Source organism: Notolepis coatsorum, assembly GCF_963971535.1.
Source record: "Notolepis coatsorum genome assembly, chromosome: 1".
Classification (NCBI taxonomy): Eukaryota; Metazoa; Chordata; class Actinopteri; order Aulopiformes; family Paralepididae; genus Notolepis; species Notolepis coatsorum.
This window is the reverse complement of record NC_140165.1, coordinates 105,112,026-105,131,628: the sequence shown is the minus strand read 5'-3', so window position 1 is coordinate 105,131,628 and position 19,603 is coordinate 105,112,026. Positions and strand designations below refer to the sequence as shown.

At 48.2% G+C, this 19,603-nt stretch overlaps 1 protein-coding gene across 4 annotated transcripts in view; it reads left to right on the top strand.

The window, feature by feature from the left end:
- Positions 1-19,043, top strand: part of LOC311235317 (endophilin-A1-like) — a gene marked incomplete at both ends in the record, with an annotated part of 84,616 nt that extends 65,573 nt beyond the window's left edge. Inside the window, 6 exons of one of the 4 annotated variants that reach the window (XM_084322745.1) lie at positions 1,942-2,085; positions 2,737-2,870; positions 3,390-3,548; positions 4,846-4,949; positions 14,369-14,499; positions 18,847-19,043. In XM_084322745.1, coding sequence (XP_084178871.1) covers positions 1,942-2,085; positions 2,737-2,870; positions 3,390-3,548; positions 4,846-4,949; positions 14,369-14,499; positions 18,847-19,043 — 869 coding nt within the window. Of the gene's footprint in view, positions 1-1,941; positions 2,086-2,736; positions 2,871-3,389; positions 3,549-4,845; positions 4,950-14,368; positions 14,518-18,766 lie in introns of all 4 variants that reach the window. The other 3 variants (XM_084322742.1, XM_084322744.1, XM_084322743.1) reach the window with 3 other exon arrangements.
- Positions 19,044-19,603: the final 560 nt, after the last annotated feature.

The window sequence follows — 19,603 nt, the reverse complement described above, 5'->3', positions numbered from 1 at the left end:
CTCAGTGAACAATCTCCCGTGAAGTTTCTCAGAGTTCCGCTCGGGTCAGTCCATTATTTCACATCCCATGGGGGGTGTTTCATGACCATATATGGATAATCATGCACAAGCATTGACGGTAGAACAAAGAGGTATTTATCAACACGGAGGAGCGTAGGACCTGTGTACGCACAGTTGATAAATCCAGTTTTTTTTTGTGCGTGCACACATTCTAAATTCTGTGCTTACGTATGAAAATAGAATACTTTCTAAGAAAAAATTATAAATGAGGGCCCAGGACATTTACACCAGGCGTTGCAGGGCCACGGCTAAGATAATAATCAAAGATTTTGGCCACCCAAACAACTGCCTCTTTGCACTGCTGCAGCCAGGCAAGCGCTACCGGAGTCTGTGAGTTCAGAGAGACTCAAAAGGAGCTTCTATCCCCAGGCCACCAGGATGCTCAATTAGTCTATGCAACACTAGCCCATCCATCTACATTCATTGTACACACATCCACATGCACACAATCACTTTAAACATTCACCTTAACATTCACTTTAGACACTTTAAGGTTTAAACACTTTCAACACTACACAATATTTTATCTATTTTATTACAAAAAGATTTGCACTACATCCCTACCTCATTTCTGCATTATAAAAAGCTGGATTTGTACTTTCTCGTTTGCATTTTGTACTTCACTTTGTACTTTAGTTTGTATATTGTATATTTTGTATAGTGTTTGGCCTTTATTCTTTTGACTTTTTACTGTATGAAGCACAATCTCAGGGGGTTCATACAGAACCAAGTATTTCACTGTAATGTACATTTACCTTATATGTGACAAATAAGACAAAACTTGAACTTGAGACTTGAAACTTGAGTATATACATATACACTCACAGTAGATGCCAAACGTTGCCGCTTGGAATATGTATTTTCAGAGGAATTCTTCAATACCGCCTTCTGTTCAGTAACAGAGTGCCACTTTCTGGAACAAAACGCAACTATATACATACACAGTATTATCTTATATCCCTCTCTCTCTCTCCCCTCTGCCTCCTCATGTTTCTCTCTTCCTCTCTCTCTCCCCTCTGCCCCCTCACGCCTCTCTCTTCTTGTCTCTCTCCCCTCTGCCCCCTCATGTTTCTCTCTTCCTCTCTCTCTCCCCTCTGCCCCCTCATGTCTCTCTCTTCTTCTCTCTCCCCTCTGCCCCCTCACGTCTCTCTCTCTCCCCTCTGCCCCCTCACGTCTCTCTCTCTCCCCTCTGCCCCCTCATGTCTCTCTCTTCCTCTCTCTCTCCCCTCTGCCCCCTCATGTCTTTCTCTTCTTCTCTCTCCCCTCTGCCCCCTCACGTCTCTCTCTCTCCCCTCTGCCCCCTCATGTCTCTCTCTTCCTCTCTCTCCCCTCTGCCCCCTCATGTCTCTCTCTTCTTCTCTCTCCCCTCTGCCCCCTCATGTCTCTCTCTCTCTCTCTCTTCCTCTCTCTCCACCCTCTGCCCCCTCATCTCTCTTCCTCTCTCTCTCCACTCTGCCCCATCATGTCTCTCTCTTCCTCTCTCTCTCCCCTCTGCCCCCTCATGTCTCTCTCTTCTTCTCTCTCCCCTCTGCCCCCTCATGTCTCTCCTCCTCTCTCTCCCCCCTCTGCCCCCTCATGTCTCATCTCTCTCTCCTCCTCTCTCTCCCCCCTCTGCCCCCTCATGTCTCATCTCTCTTCCTCTCTCTCTCCCCCCTCTGCCCCCTCATGTCTCTCTTCCTCTCTCTCCCCTCTGCCCCCTCATGTCTCTCTCTTCCTCTCTCTCTCTCTCTCCCCTCTGCCCCCGCATGTCTCTCTCTCTCCTCCTCTCTCTCTCCCCTCTGCCCCCTCATGTCTCTCTCTTCCTCTCTCTCCCCATGTCTCTCTCTTCCTCTCTCTCTCTCTCTCCCCTCTGCTCCCTCATGTCTCTCTCTTCCTCTGTAGCATCCAGAGCTAGACTCAGTATGAGCAACACCATGTCAAAGATGCGTGGACAGGAGAAGGGTCCAGGCTACCCTCAGGCTGAGACCGTGCTGGGAGACGCCATGCAGAAGTTTGGACGCGAGCTGGGAGAGGAGTCCTGCTTCGGTATGACACACACACACACACACACACACACACACACACACACACACACACACACACACACACACACACACACACACACACACACACACACACACACACACACACACACACACAGGAGCTTGGAGAGGAGTCCTGCTTCAGTATGACACACACACGCACACACACGCACGCACACACACACACACACACACACACACACACACACACACACACACACACACACACACACACACACACACACACACACACACAAGCTTGGAGAGGAGTCCTGCTTCGGTATGACACACACACACACATGCACACACACACTCTCCTGCTCAAGTAATGTGAGGACAGCAGGGTCAAAACATCCCTAAAACTTTCCCAAAACCTATATGTGTTCTGTTTACATAGTGAAGTATAGGCCAATTATCCGAGGATCTGTCTCTCTCTCTTTCCCCACAACCCATCTCTCTCTCCTCCTCTCCTCCATTCTCCTCACTCTCCTCTCCTTCCTTTTCCCCTCCTCTACTTCTCTCCTCTCCTCCCTTTTCCCCTCCTCTCCGCCCTCCTCTCCTCCCTTTTCCCCTCCTCTCCGCCCTCCTCTCCTCCTCCTTCCTTTCCTTTCCTTTCCTCCTCCTTCCTCTCCTCTCCTTCTCTCCCTCCTCCCAGGCATGGCTCTGATCGACTCTGGGGAGTCCATGCGGGAGCTGGGGGAGGTGAAAGATGCTCTGGACATGGAGGTCAAACAGAACTTCATCGACCCACTCCAGAATATTCACGACAAAGACCTCAAAGAAATACAGGTAATAGAAATATACCTACATAGAACCTGCACAACCTCAAGGAAATACAGGTAATATAAATATACATACATAGAACCTCGACAACCTCAAGGAAATACAGGTAATATAAAAACCTGAGAGTGCTGGTCCCGCTTTCCTGCTTTCTTCAATTCAACTTTATGGGATTACAGCACCCAGTGTCAGACTTTGAGAGCGCGGTCTAACTTGACATTTTTATATCCAGTTTAATCACATGTACATTTGTATATTACTATTGGACTTTACTGTTACATTTGCACTGGTTGGATGCCAAACAAATTTCCGTTGTACTGTACTTTTGCTGTATAATGACAATACATTTTTATCTAATCTAATCTAATCAACCTCAAAGAAATACAGGTATTGGAAATATAACTACATAGAACCTATACGACCTCAGAGAAATACAGGTCATAGAAATATTAAATACGATTTAAGAATAATATTTTTAACAACAACATTTAAACATTTAAAAAGGTTCTTTCTCCTCTTCTATACTAGCACCATCTGAGGAAGATGGAGGGTCGTCGACTGGACTTCGACTACAAGAAGAAGCGTCAGGGTAAAGTCGTGGACGACGACCTCAAACAGGCTCTGGAGAAGTTTGACGAGAGCAAAGAGATCGCTGAGCAGAGCATGTTCAACCTGTTGGAGAGTGATGTAAGAATGTTTCACTCATTCATTCATCCATCGATTCATTCATTCATTCATTCATTCATTCATTCGTTCATTCATTCATTCATCCATCCATCCACCCATTCATTCATTATTTCATTCTTTCATTCATATGTATAGAGTGATGTCATAGAGATATATAGAGGTATGTCATAGAGATGTATAGAGTGATGTAATAGAGACAGATAGAGTGATGTCATAGAGATAGAAATATACCTACATAGAACCTGCACATGAGAAGAGGAAGGTTGCCTACACTGTATAGAGTGATGTCATAGAGATGTATAGAGTGCGTTCATAGAGATAGATAGAGTGATGTCATAGAGATAGATAGTGATCCACTTTTTCTCCTCCTATTTTCTGTATTTTCCTCCCATCCCAATTTAGTCATTATGCCAATTCCCCCCTCCCCTTCCTGGTCGTTGTGCGCATGTGCCCCCCACTGGTCGGTCTAGGGAGCCCCGAAGTCTATCACATGGCTTCCTCCGATACATAGGAGACAGCCAGCAGCCTCTTTTCACCTGGCAGCGAGGACTCTCATTGGTGAAGTGTAATGCGTGGGAGGTCACACTACCTTCACCATTTCCCTCCCTCGCTGTGCAGGCGCCCTGACCGACCTGTAGGAGTCGCTGTTTACAACGACCAGATTACCACCCACCGGCTTCCCTCCCGCTGACACTGCCAATTGTGCCAGTATGACGACCGGCCAAGCCGGAGGCACCGCTGACAGCCGGATTCGATACCAGTGTCTCTGCGGTGGTAGACAGACGCTTAGTCCGCTGTGCTACCCGGCCGCCAGATAGTGATGTTTTTATGAAGTATCCTTCTGTTCTTCACATGACGCCATGTGAGTCGGGGGGGGGGGGGGGGGGGGATCTTCTTCTACAAAGTGTTTAGGGACGATTGACTGTTCTACCGCCACCTAGAGGCTCTGATTTATTCTGTAATGAGGTTACTGCACATATCACTCTTTCCTCTAAGTGGGAGTAATGTGTCAAATTCAGTGTTCCAACCACCACTGAATCTCAAATGAGGAAACAGCAGTTGTCTTCTGGGTAGAAAACAGGCGGAGCTCATTATAACCATCTTTTAAAATATGTCGCTCATTTACATTAGATGTAAGAGCTTGTCAGATTTTTTGATTTACATTTTCAAGTTTCATATCTTGGTTATGTTTTTCCACGTGTCTCTGTGTGTGTGTGTCTGTGCGTGCGTGCGTGCGTGCGTGCGTGCGTGCGTGCGTGCGTGCGTGCGTGTGTGTGTGTGTGTGTGTGTGTTGTAGATAGAACAGGTGAGCCAGTTGGCAGCGTTGGTCCGGGCTCAGCTGGAATATCACAGCCGCTCCGCAGAAATACTACAACAGCTATCCAGCAAGATGGATGACAGGTCAGTACACATAGAAGACGTCATTATCTGTATCTGTATCTGTTCAACCAACAACATTATCTGTATCTGTATTCGGAAGTGGGCATGGTTTATACCGGAAGTTTATACAAGATGGGAACAGATGTAATCAAATTAACAAATGAAGATTAGATTAAAGGAAGTCACATTAAATCCAGCAAATGTATTTCCTAACCAAATATTGATTGGAAATGCAAATGCAATGCAATTATGAATATATATGTATTCCTCCTCATACTGTATTTGTCATCTGCACTTGTTCTCTCTCTCTTTATTCTTATTTTTAACTAAACTAAGTTTTATGAACTGTCTGAAGGTGGAACCCCCCCCCCCCCTTTAACTTGGCGACATTGAACAATCACAAACTAAAAATATATATAATAATAACACTATTATTACACACGCCACCTTCCCTCCCCTGCTAAAACAGGTGCAATCTTATTATGCTGCCTGTAGACTAATATGTAAGCTGCCCAATAGATTTAGTTAAGGTCGCTTTCACATATAGTTTTGGTGGACTCGGTGCGGTTCTGGGGGTGAAGTTGCAACATTGTTGCATTCTTCATTTGGTTCGCCTGCTTTCACATAGAAATCTGTCAGGCGGACCGAGACCTTCTGAACAATGTCACGCTGTCGAAAAGGGCGCTTGTCTATTGGACAGTGGAAATGTGTGTGTGGCTGCGATCCCGTGTGTGCGCGCACGCGTGTGTGTGTGTGTGTGTGTGTGGACTGCGAGTCCTCCAGATCAGCGGAGCCGAGTTTTGACATGGCATTGATCCATTGTTCTATTGAAGCACATTACCACCATCCTCTCGCTAAACAACTTGTAGACCACGGTGTTTTTATGAGTGCCCACAAGTAGCTGTTTTATTAATAATATAATAAGCCGCGCGCCTCGGTAATAATAATAAGCAGCGTTTTTTCTTCCTTCTTCCCAAGATGCACAGATATATAGATAGATAGATAGAGAGATTAGATGCAGTGTGCTTGTTTTGCAGTGAGTGCTGCGAGCAGTGGTAATAATAATCACTTTGTAGGAGACGGGAAATCACGACCAAAGAGAGTGAAGTTTCTTTGACCACACATCAGTGTGCATCATTTAATAGCATAACCATGGATACCACAACAAACCAAGTGAAGCGTTAATATGGCCGCTCTAGATACCCCGGATGCCCTGTGTCCTTAAAGTGACAGTGTAGGTGGATTATGTCCCGTCCAGGTAAGTGCCCATGTAAGTGCCCACTACATATGTCCCCCCAGAATTCACCCTACTAACTCACAAAACGGGTCGGTAGACGGACCTCCCGACCATAACGGCTCCGAACAACTGGAGCCGGCATATGAGCTACCGTGGGACCCCCTGGGGCCTTGCAGTGGCGGGGAGGGCAAGGGGCAAGGTGCCTAATGGGCGGTGAGGGACTCATATTTTCAAAAAGCGACCTATGGTGACGAGGTTTAACATGGGGAGGTCGAGTGCCACGGGGTGATCCACATCCAAGTGAGCTGGCTTAAGCCTGTCCACCGAGACATGTTCCGGTTTACCGCCAATGTCCACCACGAAGGTCTTACTTCCCGTCTGTAGGACCCGAAACGGGCCATCGTAGGGGGGTTGAAAGGACCCGCGGTGGGCATCGTGCCGTATGAACACGTATTCCGTCGCCTGGAGGCCGGGTGGAACACGAGTCTGTGGCAAACCATGCTGCGAGGTGGGGACCGGCACAAATGCCCTAGCGTTCTCCAAGTTTGAAACGCGCTGCTGGGTCGCAGACCAGGGGTCTGTGGTGTCAGGTAAAAACTCCCCGGGGACCCGCAGCGGTTGGCCATAGACCAGCTCAGCCGACGATGACTGGAGATCATCCTTGGGGGCGGTCCTGAGACCCAACATGACCCACGGGAGCCTGTCGACCCAACTACCATCGCTAAGGGTAGCTCGGAGAGAAGCCTTCATGGACCGGTGAAACCGCTCACACAAACCGTTAGCCTGCGGGTGATAAGCGGTAGTGCGGTGCAGTCTCACGCCTAAGTTTCTGGCAATCTCGGACCAAAGCTCAGAGGTGAACTGAGGTCCGCGGTCCGACGAAAGGTCAGACGGAGCACCAAACCGGGCCACCCGCGTATATATAAACGCCCGAGCCACATCAGTGGACGTTGTGGATGACAGCGGAACGGCCTCTGGCCACCGAGTGGTTCTGTCCACCATCGTGAGGAGGTATGTGAAACCATGCGATGGGGGTAATGGACCCACCAGGTCCACATTCACGTGGTCAAACCTCCTTTCGGGCACGGAGAACTGGGCCAAAGGAGCTTTAATGTGGCGGTGTACCTTAGCGCGCTGGCACATCACACAGGTCTTAACCCACCCGCTCACATCCTTTTTCAGCCCGTGCCAAATGAACTTGGCTGCCACCTGCTTTTGAGACGCCCTGTTACCGGGGTGAGAGAGACCATGTATGATGTCAAAAACATGACGTCTCCAACTGCTGGGCACCACCGGTCGCGGCCGCCCCGTGGAAACGTCGCACAGGAGTGTGCTGTTAGCCTCATTAAATGCCACATCCTCCAGCCTGAGTGCTGTGATGGCCGTCCTGTAGGCCTGAACGTCCAGGTCGGAAACCTGGTCTGAGGCCATGCGTGCATAATCCAAACCAACATGGACGGCCCCGATCAAGGCCCGAGAGAGACAGTCTGCCACTAGATTGTCCCTGCCTGCGACATGCTGAATATCCGTGGTAAACTCTGAGATATATGACAGATGCCTCTGCTGACGGGCAGACCATGGCTCACTTACTTTAGCCATAGCAAAAGTGAGTGGCTTGTGGTCTACAAATGCCGTGAACGAACGAGCCTCCAGCAGGGAACGGAAATGCCGCACGGCCAGATAGAGGGCGAGGAGCTCCCTATCAAAAGTGCTATATTTGCACTTATTAGGACGAAGCTGTCGGCTAAAAAACGCCAGTGGCTGCCAAGCCCCACTCACCCACTCCTCGTATACCGCTCCAACAGCATAGTCTGAAGCATCAGTGGTGATGGCAACAGGGGCGTTGGGAAGTGGGTGTGCCAGCCTGGTTGCATTGGCCAGGGCGGTTTTAGTATCGACAAACGCCTTGCGTCTCTCGTCCGTCCAGTCCACCACATGTTTGGCGATTTTACCCCTGAGAGCCTCGTAAAGAGATCGCATTAGCTGAGCAGCCCGGGGGACAAACCGATGGTAAAAATGTACCATGCCAAGGAACTCTTGCAGAGCCTTGATGGTGGGTGGCAGTGGAAAATTTGCTATGGCGTCAACCTTAGATGGGAGGGGAACTGCCCCATCTTTGGTGACGTGGTGCCCGAGGAAATCGATCCTAGACAGCCCAAACTGACATTTAGCTGGGTTAATTATGAGCCCATGCTGACTGAGTCGGTGGAAAAGGGTCCTGAGATGGGACAAGTGCTCTGCCTTGGTGGTACTGGCGACTAAGATGTCATCTAGGTAGACAAACAAAAAAGGCAGGTCCCGTAACACAGAGTCCATCAAGCGCTGGAATGTCTGTGCTGCGTTTTTAAGCCCAAATGGCATGCGCAAGAACTCAAACAAACCAAAGGGAGTAATCACCGCCGTCTTAGGGATGTCCGCTGGGTGGACCGGCACCTGGTGGTAACCTCAAACTAAATCTATTTTTGAAAATATGAGCTTCCGGGCCAGGTGGGTGGAAAAATCCTGAATATGTGGAACCGGGTATCGGTCCGGTGTGGTTACCTCGTTAAGGCGGCGGTAATCGCCACACGGGCGCCACCCGCCGGCAGCCTTGGGGACAATGTGAAGAGGTGAGGCCCATGGGCTGTCAGAACGACGGATAATACCCAGGTTCTCCATGTTGGAAAACTCTGCCTTGGCCACGGCCAGCTTGGCAGGATCTAGGCGCCGAGCCCGAGAGTAGACTGGCGCACCTGCCGTAGCGATGTGATGCTCCACACCGTGCTTACTGGTGGAGGACGAGAAAGTGGGCTGGGTAAGGACAGGGAACTCGGCTAGCAGCTGGTGAAACTCATCTGTAACAGACAACATGTTAGACAAACCCACAGGAGGCGCTGCCCCGACAGTACATTCAAATGAACAAAAGGTGGTGGCGTCGATCAATCGATTGTTCCTGACATCCACCAACAATCCATAGGCACACAGAAAATCAGCACCCAGCAGGGGCACAGACACATCAGCAGTAATGAAGTTCCAGCTAAACCGCCGCTCACCAAAACACAACTCCACTAGCCTACTGCCATACGTGCGGATCGTAGTACCATTGGCAGCTTCCATAGGGAGTCCATGCCCGTCGGCCAGGGTGTCCACCCTTGACGCAGGCAGCACGCTTCTCTGTGCCCCTGTGTCGCACATGAAACGCCTGCCTGAGATGTTGTCCCGAATAAACAGTAGCCTGCCGGCCCCACCAACGCTCATGGCCACTGTTGAGCGCCGGCCCGGGCGTTTCCCGGCCCCTTGTAAGTACATGGGGGACGGCATTGGTTAGCCCTGGCTCCATACTTGGTGTGAAAGAAACACCAGCCAGTGTCTCTCCCTCGCTGGCGAGGGGCTGCCACCGCAGCAGCGACGGTATAATCCCCATGGTGAGAGGTAGAGGGTTGGTCATGATAGAACACGGCCGTACAGTGTTGCTGCTGGCTGGCCAAAAAGAACCTATCCGCCTCCGCGGCTAACATACGGCAGTCATTTATTGTTGTGTTTGCCAAGGCGGCCCTTACCTGAGCCGGTAACTGCCGCAAGAACAGCTGTCGGAAGAGAAAATGGTTGGGCTCATGCTCTCCCATCAACGCCAGCATCCTATCCATAAGCTCAGACGGTTTACTGTCGCCCAGACCTTGCAATGAAAACAGCCGGTTAGCTCGTTCCACCTCAGACAGTTCAAAACACTTCAACAAGTGTGCCTTCAGCGTGCCATATTTGTCATGCGCCGGAGGGTTTGTGAGTAGACTCACCACTCTGGCTGCCGTGTTAGTCCCCAGCACAGCGACAACGTGATAGTACTTAGTGTCATCCTCCGTTATTTTCTTTATTGCAAACTGCGCCTCCGCCTGCACAAACCATGCAGTAGCTTGCGTTTCCCAGAACTCTGGCAATTTCAGCGCGACTGCTGCTTCCATAAACTTCAGCGCGATTGCCTCTTCCATTGTTCAATCGTCCTTGAAAGCGTCCAAGAACGTCAGGTTCACCAATGTAGGAGACGGGAAATCACGACCAAAGAGAGTGAAGTTTCTTTGACCACACATCAGTGTGCATCATTTAATAGCATAACCATGGATACCACAACAAACCAAGTGAAGCGTTAATATGGCCGCTCTAGATACCCCGGATGCCCCGTGTCCTTAAAGTGACAGTGTAGGTGGATTATGTCCCGTCCAGGTAAGTGCCCATGTAAGTGCCCACTACAACTTCCTATATTTGGTTCGCATTTGGTTCGATGAAGCCGAACCAAGACCTACGTTTTCAGGCGGACCAGAGTTCGACTGTTTGGTCCGCGAACCGAGTTCGACGTGCATTCACACAGACCCGAAAAACCGGACTATCGAATTCTGGTCCGAAAGTCCGGACCAAACAGCCCCTGTGTGAAAGCGACCTTAGTTGTTCTCTGACAATAAAGTTTAATCTCATCTCATCTAATATTTGTGTGCTTTTCTGAAAACAAAATCAGCTTTATAGAGCAGAAAAGGTTTAAGCATGATACTTTGTGTCAGAAACTAATCTTTAACCTCTTAACCACACTATCAGTGCCGACCTTGTTTACCTTTTTACCCAGTTGAATGCCATCATCCACTTCAATGTTAGCGTTAAAAACGCATAACCTATGTTTTAAATTATGGCTATGTGTCTAATCTGCCCGTCGCTTATCAATGACTTGTTTGCAGTCAACATTGTCGAAACGGATAGTTTTTTAATCGGTTCATATCCTTTTTATAGCATTTCGAAAAGCTATCGTTCTCTCGCAAATTTCCGGGAAAATAGAAAGATTCCCCCATAAACGGCATTTATTGGAATATTCGCGAATACACTAGACACGTTGTCATTTGTCGACCTATTTATGAATCGTTTTCAAATAAACGCTAGATTATCGATAGTATATGTGTACTTATGCACGCTATAGAGGCGGGCTGAAAAATCTATTATCCATTTCCTCAAGATCACACACACACACACACACATAGGGCACACGCTGTTATCTCAGTGAATACAGCTCCGATTACCCCAAGACTGGTAACATAGACTCCTTACCTTAGATCAGATGTTCTCCAAAAAGATTATTCCAATTCCTGATCGCCATTCAAAATATCGATCGCGTTTATTGATTGATTATTGGCTGCTGTAAATATATATTCCAGGCTGCATTCCAACTCGCGATCAGATCCCTCATCATCAGACGGCTCGCCAGCACAATGGAGCCAGTTGGCTCCACCTCTACAGATCCCCACAGGGATCTCCCAGTCTAATCGACTGACCTGCAGTTACACAGGGATAGACGATAGGGGGCGGTTTTTTCCCATCTGAGCTCCTACAGGGGCTGCTGTACCAACGGGAGACTCTGTTGATGAAATATGAATTCAGATCGCTAATAAAAAAATCAAGCGACATTTCTCGTCGTCGGCACTTTTATCGGTCTGATAAAACGAGAATAGTCGTCGTCTGCATTCAAAGTGTTAAGCATCGGGCAAAATGGAGCTAGTTTTTGACGATTGCATACCCAAAGTCATTTGCGATTTATTATACTTTATACGTATAGCACATGCATGAGTCTGGTCTCTTTTGAAAGGTAACATTCTGGAGTTTCTTACACAATGACGTGCGCGCGAGTGTGTGACGGTCCAATGCTTAAGAGGTAAAGAAAATGCTCACGTCTATCTACACATTTAAATTGGCCCTTTAGATTTTGTTTCTAAAGTCTATTATCTAATGGATTATTCATACATACGAATAATAAATAGCCTAAATATTAAATGTTCCATACATGAGGAAAAAGCAGCGGTTAACACCAAGTTCCAATGACGTAGTTTTCCGTGTCTGATCGTTAAACTGACATGACCACCGTGTCCGCCGTCAAAAGATACGTATAGTATGTCATTCTTTTATTGATTTGGAGTAGTGGAAATATTTTTTATAATATTTGGAACAGTGTGTGTCTGGAGAACAAAAGCATCGCAATGCAGTAACTGCATTTGTATTTGTCATACCAGCACAAACCCATGACAACTCGTGACAACTTTAAACAGATAAATGATAGCTAGGCTATCTATAAATCATATTCCTGTCAACAACTACGCCATAGCCCATGTGCTGCACACAGCAGCATCACACCTGGACACGAGGCAGGGGAACTATGTGAGAATGCTATTCATCGACTACAGCTCGGCATTCAATACCATAGTCCCCTCCATACTCATAGCCAAGCTCAGGGACCTGGGCTTGAACTATGACCTCTGCCAGTGGGTCTTGGACTTCCTGACTGGCAGACCCCAGGTGGTGAGAGCAGGCAACTGCACCTCCTCATCCATCACCCTCAACATAGGGGCCCCCCAGGGCTGTGTTCTGAGTCCCCTCCTCTACTCCCTGTACACACACGACTGTGTGGCTCAGCGGAGTAGCAATACAATCATCAAATTTGCTGACGACACAGTGGTGGTGGGCCTGATCTCTGCCAACGACGAGAGGGCCTACCTGGAAGAGGTCAAGGTCCTGGCGGGATGGTGCCAGGAAAACAGCCTCTCCCTGAACGTCAGCAAAACAAAGGAGATGATTGTGGACTTCAGGAGGTCGGGGGTCAAGGACTACAGCCCCCTCAGCATCAACGGGGCACCGGTTGAGAGAGTCAACAGCTTTAAGTACCTCGGAGCCTACATATCCGAGGATTTGACATGGACCACACACATTGACAGTGTTGTGAAGAAGGCACGACAACGCCTCTACTTCCTCAGGCGCCTAAGGAAGTTCCAAGTCAGTCAGAAGATCCTTAAGAACTTCTACTCATGTACAATAGAGAGCATCTTGACCGGCAACATCACCTCCTGGTTTGGGAATAGCACTGCACAAGACCGAAGCAGACTACAAAGAGTGACACGTTCGCACAATTGGAGGGGGGCTCCCCACCCTCCAGAACATTTACAACAAGCGTTGCAAGGGCAAGGCGAAGAGAATCATTAAAGACTCCAGTCACCCGAACAACTGCCTCTTTGAACTGCTGCGGTCAGGCAAGCGATACCGGAGTCTCAAGGCGAGCACAGAAAGACTCAGAAGAAGCTTCTATCCCCAGGCCATCAGGCTGCTAAACGAACAATGAATGAACACTACACAACAACAACCACCAAACGCACATAGCACACACATCCACACGCACACACTCACTTTAAACAAACACACTGTAGCACCCACTCCACACACTTTATAGCACACACCCACTTTAAACAAACACACTGTAGCACCCACTCCCCACACTTTATATTTGTTGATGAAGGATTGCACTATAACTCGTACACCTTACTGTAAATTGTACCTAAATTGTACCTCATCCCATTTCTGCTTTGCACTATATAGTACTGTACATTAGTACACTGCATAGTATTGTATATTATATGGTAACTCAGAACATTGTACATATGTCTATACCGAACACTGTGACCTCATTTTCTTCTTCTAAAATTACATGCTATACTATGTTATTTGATACTATCTTGTCTAGCACAGTCTCTGGAGCGTAACAGTAAGAAGCATTTTGTATGAAAGTATTCTGTACTTCTGTATGACAACTATTAAAGAAACTTGAAACTTGAAACTAGGACCTGTAGTGTTAGTTTGGACGTTTTCTCGTGTATCTCGGCTGCTCCAGGCGACCGTCGGTTGTGTGATAGTAAAGGGTTAACCTTCTGTCGTGTGGCAGTGAAAGGGTTAAGACAAGCTTTCTCTATGCTTTTGAACATGTCGGGGAGGCGTTGCTTGTCCTGGAGCAGCCGAGATACACAAGAAAATGTCCAAACTAACACTACAGGTCCTACAGGTAGTTGTTGACGGCGGTCCAACAAGTAGTTTTATGACGGCGAATGGATGGTGCGCCTAGGCGGAGCGTCAATGGAGCACATAACATAAAGAAATAATTATGTTCTCATTATCCATGCTTTCCCGAATTCATATTCATCCCTCATAGAAATACTACAACTGTCCAACAAGATGGATGATAGGTTAGTACACATATAAATACTACAACAGTCCAGAAATATGGATGATATTTAGTAGGTTAGTATAGAAACAACAATTATGTTTCTTATAGGCAGAAACTATGTTTCTCATAGAACTTTCTGAAGGCAGAAACTGTATGTTTCTTATAAAACGTTCTGAAGGCTCAAAACTCCTCCCTCTCCTCCCCCAGGATAAAGGAGGCCAGCAGCAAACCCAGGAAGGAGTATGTCCCTAGACCCCGTATGACCCTGGAGCTCCTCCCCCCCAGCGAGAGCCACAATGGAGGGTTACACTCTGCCAAGTCCCCCGGAAGATCACCAGGTGTGTGTGTGTGTGTGTGTGTGAGAGAGAGAGAGAGAGAGAGAGAGAGAGAGAGAGAGAGAGAGAGAGAGAGAGAGAGAGAGAGAGAGAGAGAGAGAGAGAGAGAGAGAGAGAGAGAGAGAGAGAGAGAGAGAGAAGAGACATTATAGAATTGTTTAGAATGCCAATCTGCCCTAGTTGATTGTGATTGGTTGTGAAATTGTTCTCTCTATTTCTAAATACTGATGGGTTCTGCCAGACATTTCTGTTGTACTGGTAGAGGTACAGTGTTACATTTACATTTAGTCATTTAGCTACAGAGAGGACAGAGAGGACAGAGAGGCTTCGGCTCAGCTTCTTCCCCCAGGCCATCAGAGCCTTGAACACTGAACTCTCCACACACAAGCACACATGAGCACACACACGACACACACACTGTACACGCTCACACACTAGCAGCCACTTTAACATGAGCAAGCACACACTCATGCTGCACACGCCCACACTTATGGCCACTAAGGAAAGGTCACTTTAAAAATAGTATAGTATAACCTGAGATTGTATAAAATAGCAATGTACAGAAAGACCCAGTGCCTCATCCGTAGCTAACAGTGTATGCACTAACACAGGACCTAGCATGTCCTCCATGCTCTGTAAATAACTTATGTACAAATACCGATATGCCCTACTATGTTACTGTTATTGCACAATGTTGTTTATTGGATTCTATTATATGTTGTTACTACTGTATTGCACATCGTTGCGGGCAAGACCACCCGCATTTCATTGTATACTTGTATGCCGTGACAAATAAAACTCTTGACTTGACTTGACTTGACTTGACTTGACTTGACTTGACTTGACTTGACTTAGCTGACGCTTTTATCCAAAGCAACTTACAAGTTCTGTACGACAAGTCATCAGGAAGGGTACAACTCTATCAGCTGAGTAACAATGTTCATCAAAGTGTTGAGTGCTACAGTGTAGGTTAGTTTATTAGGACAAGTGCATGACGGTAAGGTTAGTTAGGGTTAGATTTTTATTTAAATTTTTTAAATTTATTTCAGATAATGGTGCGTCTTTAGTCGACGGCGAAAGATTGGACGGGTTTCGGCTGTCCTAACTGGGGTGGGTAGTTCATTCCACCATTGTGGGGCAAGGACTGATAATAGGCGACTTCTCTTTGATGACCCTCACGGAGCTTGGATAGGAGTAGGTCTGAGGCGGCCAGAAGATGCAGAGCGTAGGGGTCTTGAGGGTGTGTAGTTAGAGACCATTGACTGGAGGTAGGCGGGAGCGGTTCCCTTTGCCACACGGTATGCCAGGTCGAGGGCCTTGAAGCGGATTCGTGCAGCAATGGGGAGCCAGTGCAGGTCCCTAAGAAGTGGGGTGACATGGGCCGACTTCGGTAGGTTTGAGATCAGGCGGGCCGCTGCGTTCTGAATGAGTTGAAGAGGCTTGGTGGCAGTGGCCGGGAGGCCAGCAAGCAGTGCGTTGCAGTAGTCGAGGCGGGAGATGACTGTTGATTGGACAAGGAGTTGGGTGGCTTTTTTTGTCAGGAAGGGACGGATCCTTCTGACGTTGCTCAGGAGGAATCTGCAGGTTCTGGTTGTCGCTGCGATGTGAGCAGAGAAGTTCAACTGGTCATCGAGGACAACACCAAGGTTCTTGACGGTCTGGGACGCGGTCACAGCTGCATTCTCAACTGTGATGGAAAGGTCGGTCAGGGGGGAGGATTTGGCCGGCAGGTGGAGCAATTCTGTTTTGCTTAGGTTCAGTTTGAGGTGGTTGGTCGTCATCCAGGCGGAGATGTCGGACAGACAAGCCGAGATCCGCTCAGAGACGTGGATATCTGAGGGAGGGAAGGAGAGGAAGAGTTGAGTATCATCGGCATAACAATGATACGAGAAGCCATGAGACGGGATAATGCTACAGATCCCTGACCACCAAAACATCCCGGTTCAACCTCTTACCTCTGCTGACATGGACAACTCTGAACTGTAATCTATGTAATTGTGTTTTCTTTTAACTGCATGTAGTATGTACGTTGTAAGTGATGTTATATGTTATATGTTCTATGTTTTATGTTGGAACTGCAATGCACTGAAACCAAATTACACTGAAACCAAAATTTGTTTACTGAAATTGTTACCCAGTGATTTAGTGTAGAGGGAGAAGAGAAGGGGTCCTAGGACCGAGCCCTGGAGGACACCCGTCTGCAGGGGGCGGGTCGCAGACAGAGTCCCTCTCCATGACACTTGGTAGGAGCGGTCATTGAGGTATGATGTCAGCCATGTCAGCGCAGAGCCAGCCACTCCCATTCCTGCGAGGGCCGCAAGGAGGATCTGATGGTTGACTGTGTCGAAGGCTGCAGATAGATCTAGGAGAATCAGGACAGAGAAGAGGCCTTTCGCTTTGGCTAAGTGAAGTGCCTCTGTGACCGCAATGAGGGCCGTTTCTGTGGAGTGGCCAGTCCGGAAGCCAGACTGATTAGGGTCTAGGAGGTCATTCTGTAAGAGATAAGCAGTAAGTTGGTTGGATATAACACGTTCAAGTGTTTTAGAAAGGAAGGAGAGAAGACGATAGTTGCCTATGATGGTGGGGTTCAGGGTTGGTTTTTTTATGAGCGGTGTGACTCTGGCTTGTTTTAGGGAGGTGGGGACCACCCCCGAGTTGAGTGAGGAGTTGATGGTTGCAGTTAGGAATGGGAGGATGTCCAGTGCTATGGTCTGGAGGAGTGGGGAGGGTAGCTGGTCCAGCTGGCATGTAGTCGGACGGTTCGACGTTACCAGCGTCAGGGTCTCGGCTTCTGTAATGGGAGAGAAAGATGAGTGAAGGATGAGGTTCTCGATTCAGTATTTGGAATGGGTGGGGGTTGGGAGAAGGAGCTGCGGATGTTCTCCACTTTTTCCTCAAAGAAGAACGCAAAGTATTCGGCAGAGAAAGATGAGGGAGGAGGGGGTGGGGGGGGAGTGAGGAGGGAGTACATGGAAGCATGCAGTTTGCGAAGGTTCTTGGCAGAGGCCTCGATCCTATGGTGAAAGAAAGAAGCTTTGGCATTAGTAATGGTTTTGGAGAATGTTAACAAGAGGTTGTGATATGTGTTGATGTCAGCAGTGAGGCGTGACTTTCTATACTTCCTCTCAGCCGCTCTCAGGACTTTGTTCTCTCACTGCATCCGTCAGCCATGGACTGGGTGAGGAACGGCGGGCAGGTTTCTCAACGAGGGGACAGAGCTTGTCGAAGGAGTTTGCAAGGGCTGAGAGGAGGGTGGAGGTTGCCATCTCTGTGGGGAGAGCAGAGAAGGTGTCACTCAAAGGTAGAGCGGATAGTATGTCAGAGGAGAGGGTGGAGGGGGATAGGGAGGGCAGGTTACCTCTGAGTGAGACGGTTTGAGTTGGGGTGAAGACCTTTCGGTTAAGCATGAGAGTTAGTGAGAAGGATATGAAGGAATGGTCAGATACATGTATGGGAGTTACCGTGGTGTTAATGATGCTGGGTTACGGGAAAATATGAGATCCAAGGAGTTGCCTGCTTTGTGGGTGGGAGGCATGGCATTGGGAGTCAGGTCAAAGGATTGTAGGAGGGAGACCACTGTGACCGACTGAGATGAGTCAGGCAGGTTGAAGTCGCCCAATAGAAGGAGAGGGGTACCATCTTCCGGTAAGGAGCTTAGAAGCATGTCCAGCTCATCTGGGAAGTGATCGAGCGGACCTGGAGGGTGGTGTTAAGTTTGTAGCCCATGAAGGAGATGTCATGAGGCCAGTGCCTCCACCCCATCTGGAAGGTTGAGGTGTGTGAGTGAAGTTATAGTTTGTAGATAAGGCTGCAGGTGTTGATGAATTATTGGGGGTTATCCAGGTCTCAGTTAGAGCCAGGAACTGCAGATTTTGACTATGGGCGTAGGCAATAATGAAGTCAGCTTTCTTGACTGCTGATTGACAATTCCATAAGCCTCACTTACTGTGACAGGTGTATTAGTGGCTGTAGGAGGGTAGAAGCGATTAGCCGGGTTGCTAGCAAACTGCCGTGGGTGGGTTGAATCTGTTCTGGAGGAGCAGATTGTGGATATAGGTATGAGACACATTGTGGTGTCAAGAGTGGCAGGGAGAAAGGTGAAGGGAGTAGGGAGGAAGCGAGGTAGTAGAGAAATAGCAGAGTGGGAGGGAAAGGAAAATGTTTCAGAGTGGAGTAAAAGATAGGATTATGGTGTACTTAGCACTAGGTGGATCGGTGGATCCCTCGGTGAAGAACTCCAGGAAAACTCCTCTTAGATGTAAGAGTGAAGAAAGATCTCTCTCTGTCTCTCTCTGTCTCTCTCTGTCTCTCTGTCTCTCTCTCTCTCTCTCTCTCTCTCTCTCTCTCCAGCTCCTCTGGACCAGCCGTGCTGCCGTGCGACCTATGACTTCGAGCCAGAGAACGAGGGTGAGCTGGGCTTCAAGGAAGGCGACATCATCACCCTGACCAATCAGATCGACGACAACTGGTATGAGGGCATGATCCATGGCCAATCGGGCTTCTTCCCCATCAACTACGTGGATATCCTGGTTCCACTCCCTCATTAGGCTCCACCTTCGCCCCCCCCCCCCCCAAAATCAATCAACCAATCCCAAAACACCCTGTATTTGCATTAATAACAAGCCACACCTTCTTTCTACTTCTTCTTCTGTGCTTTTGTGCGGCTTCTGCTTTTGACTATGGGGTCTTTGGGATGAGAGAAGAAGAAGACGAGAGGAGGACATTATTATTGGGAGAAGGATAGAGTGAGACGGGGGAAGAGTTTGAGCGTGCGTCAGGTGAGAGAATGATGCAGACGAGGAGGGGGATGAAGGTGTGGAGGTGTTTTGACATTCACCAGATGTTCCACGACGGCAAGCAAGACTTAAAAGAGGACACAGAGTGTGTGTGAGTGTGTGTGTGTATGTGTATGTGTATGTGTGTCTATGTGTATGAGTGTGTGTGTTTAGATTTCTTCTTCTTCAAACCAGCACACTTCCTGCTCAACAAACCTCCTGACAAGTTGTTTGCTTCCTGTTTCTGTCTATATTTACTCCCCTCTCTCTCTCTCTCTCTCTCTCTCTCTCTCTCTCTCTCTCTCTCTCTCTCTCTCTCTCTCTCTCTCTCT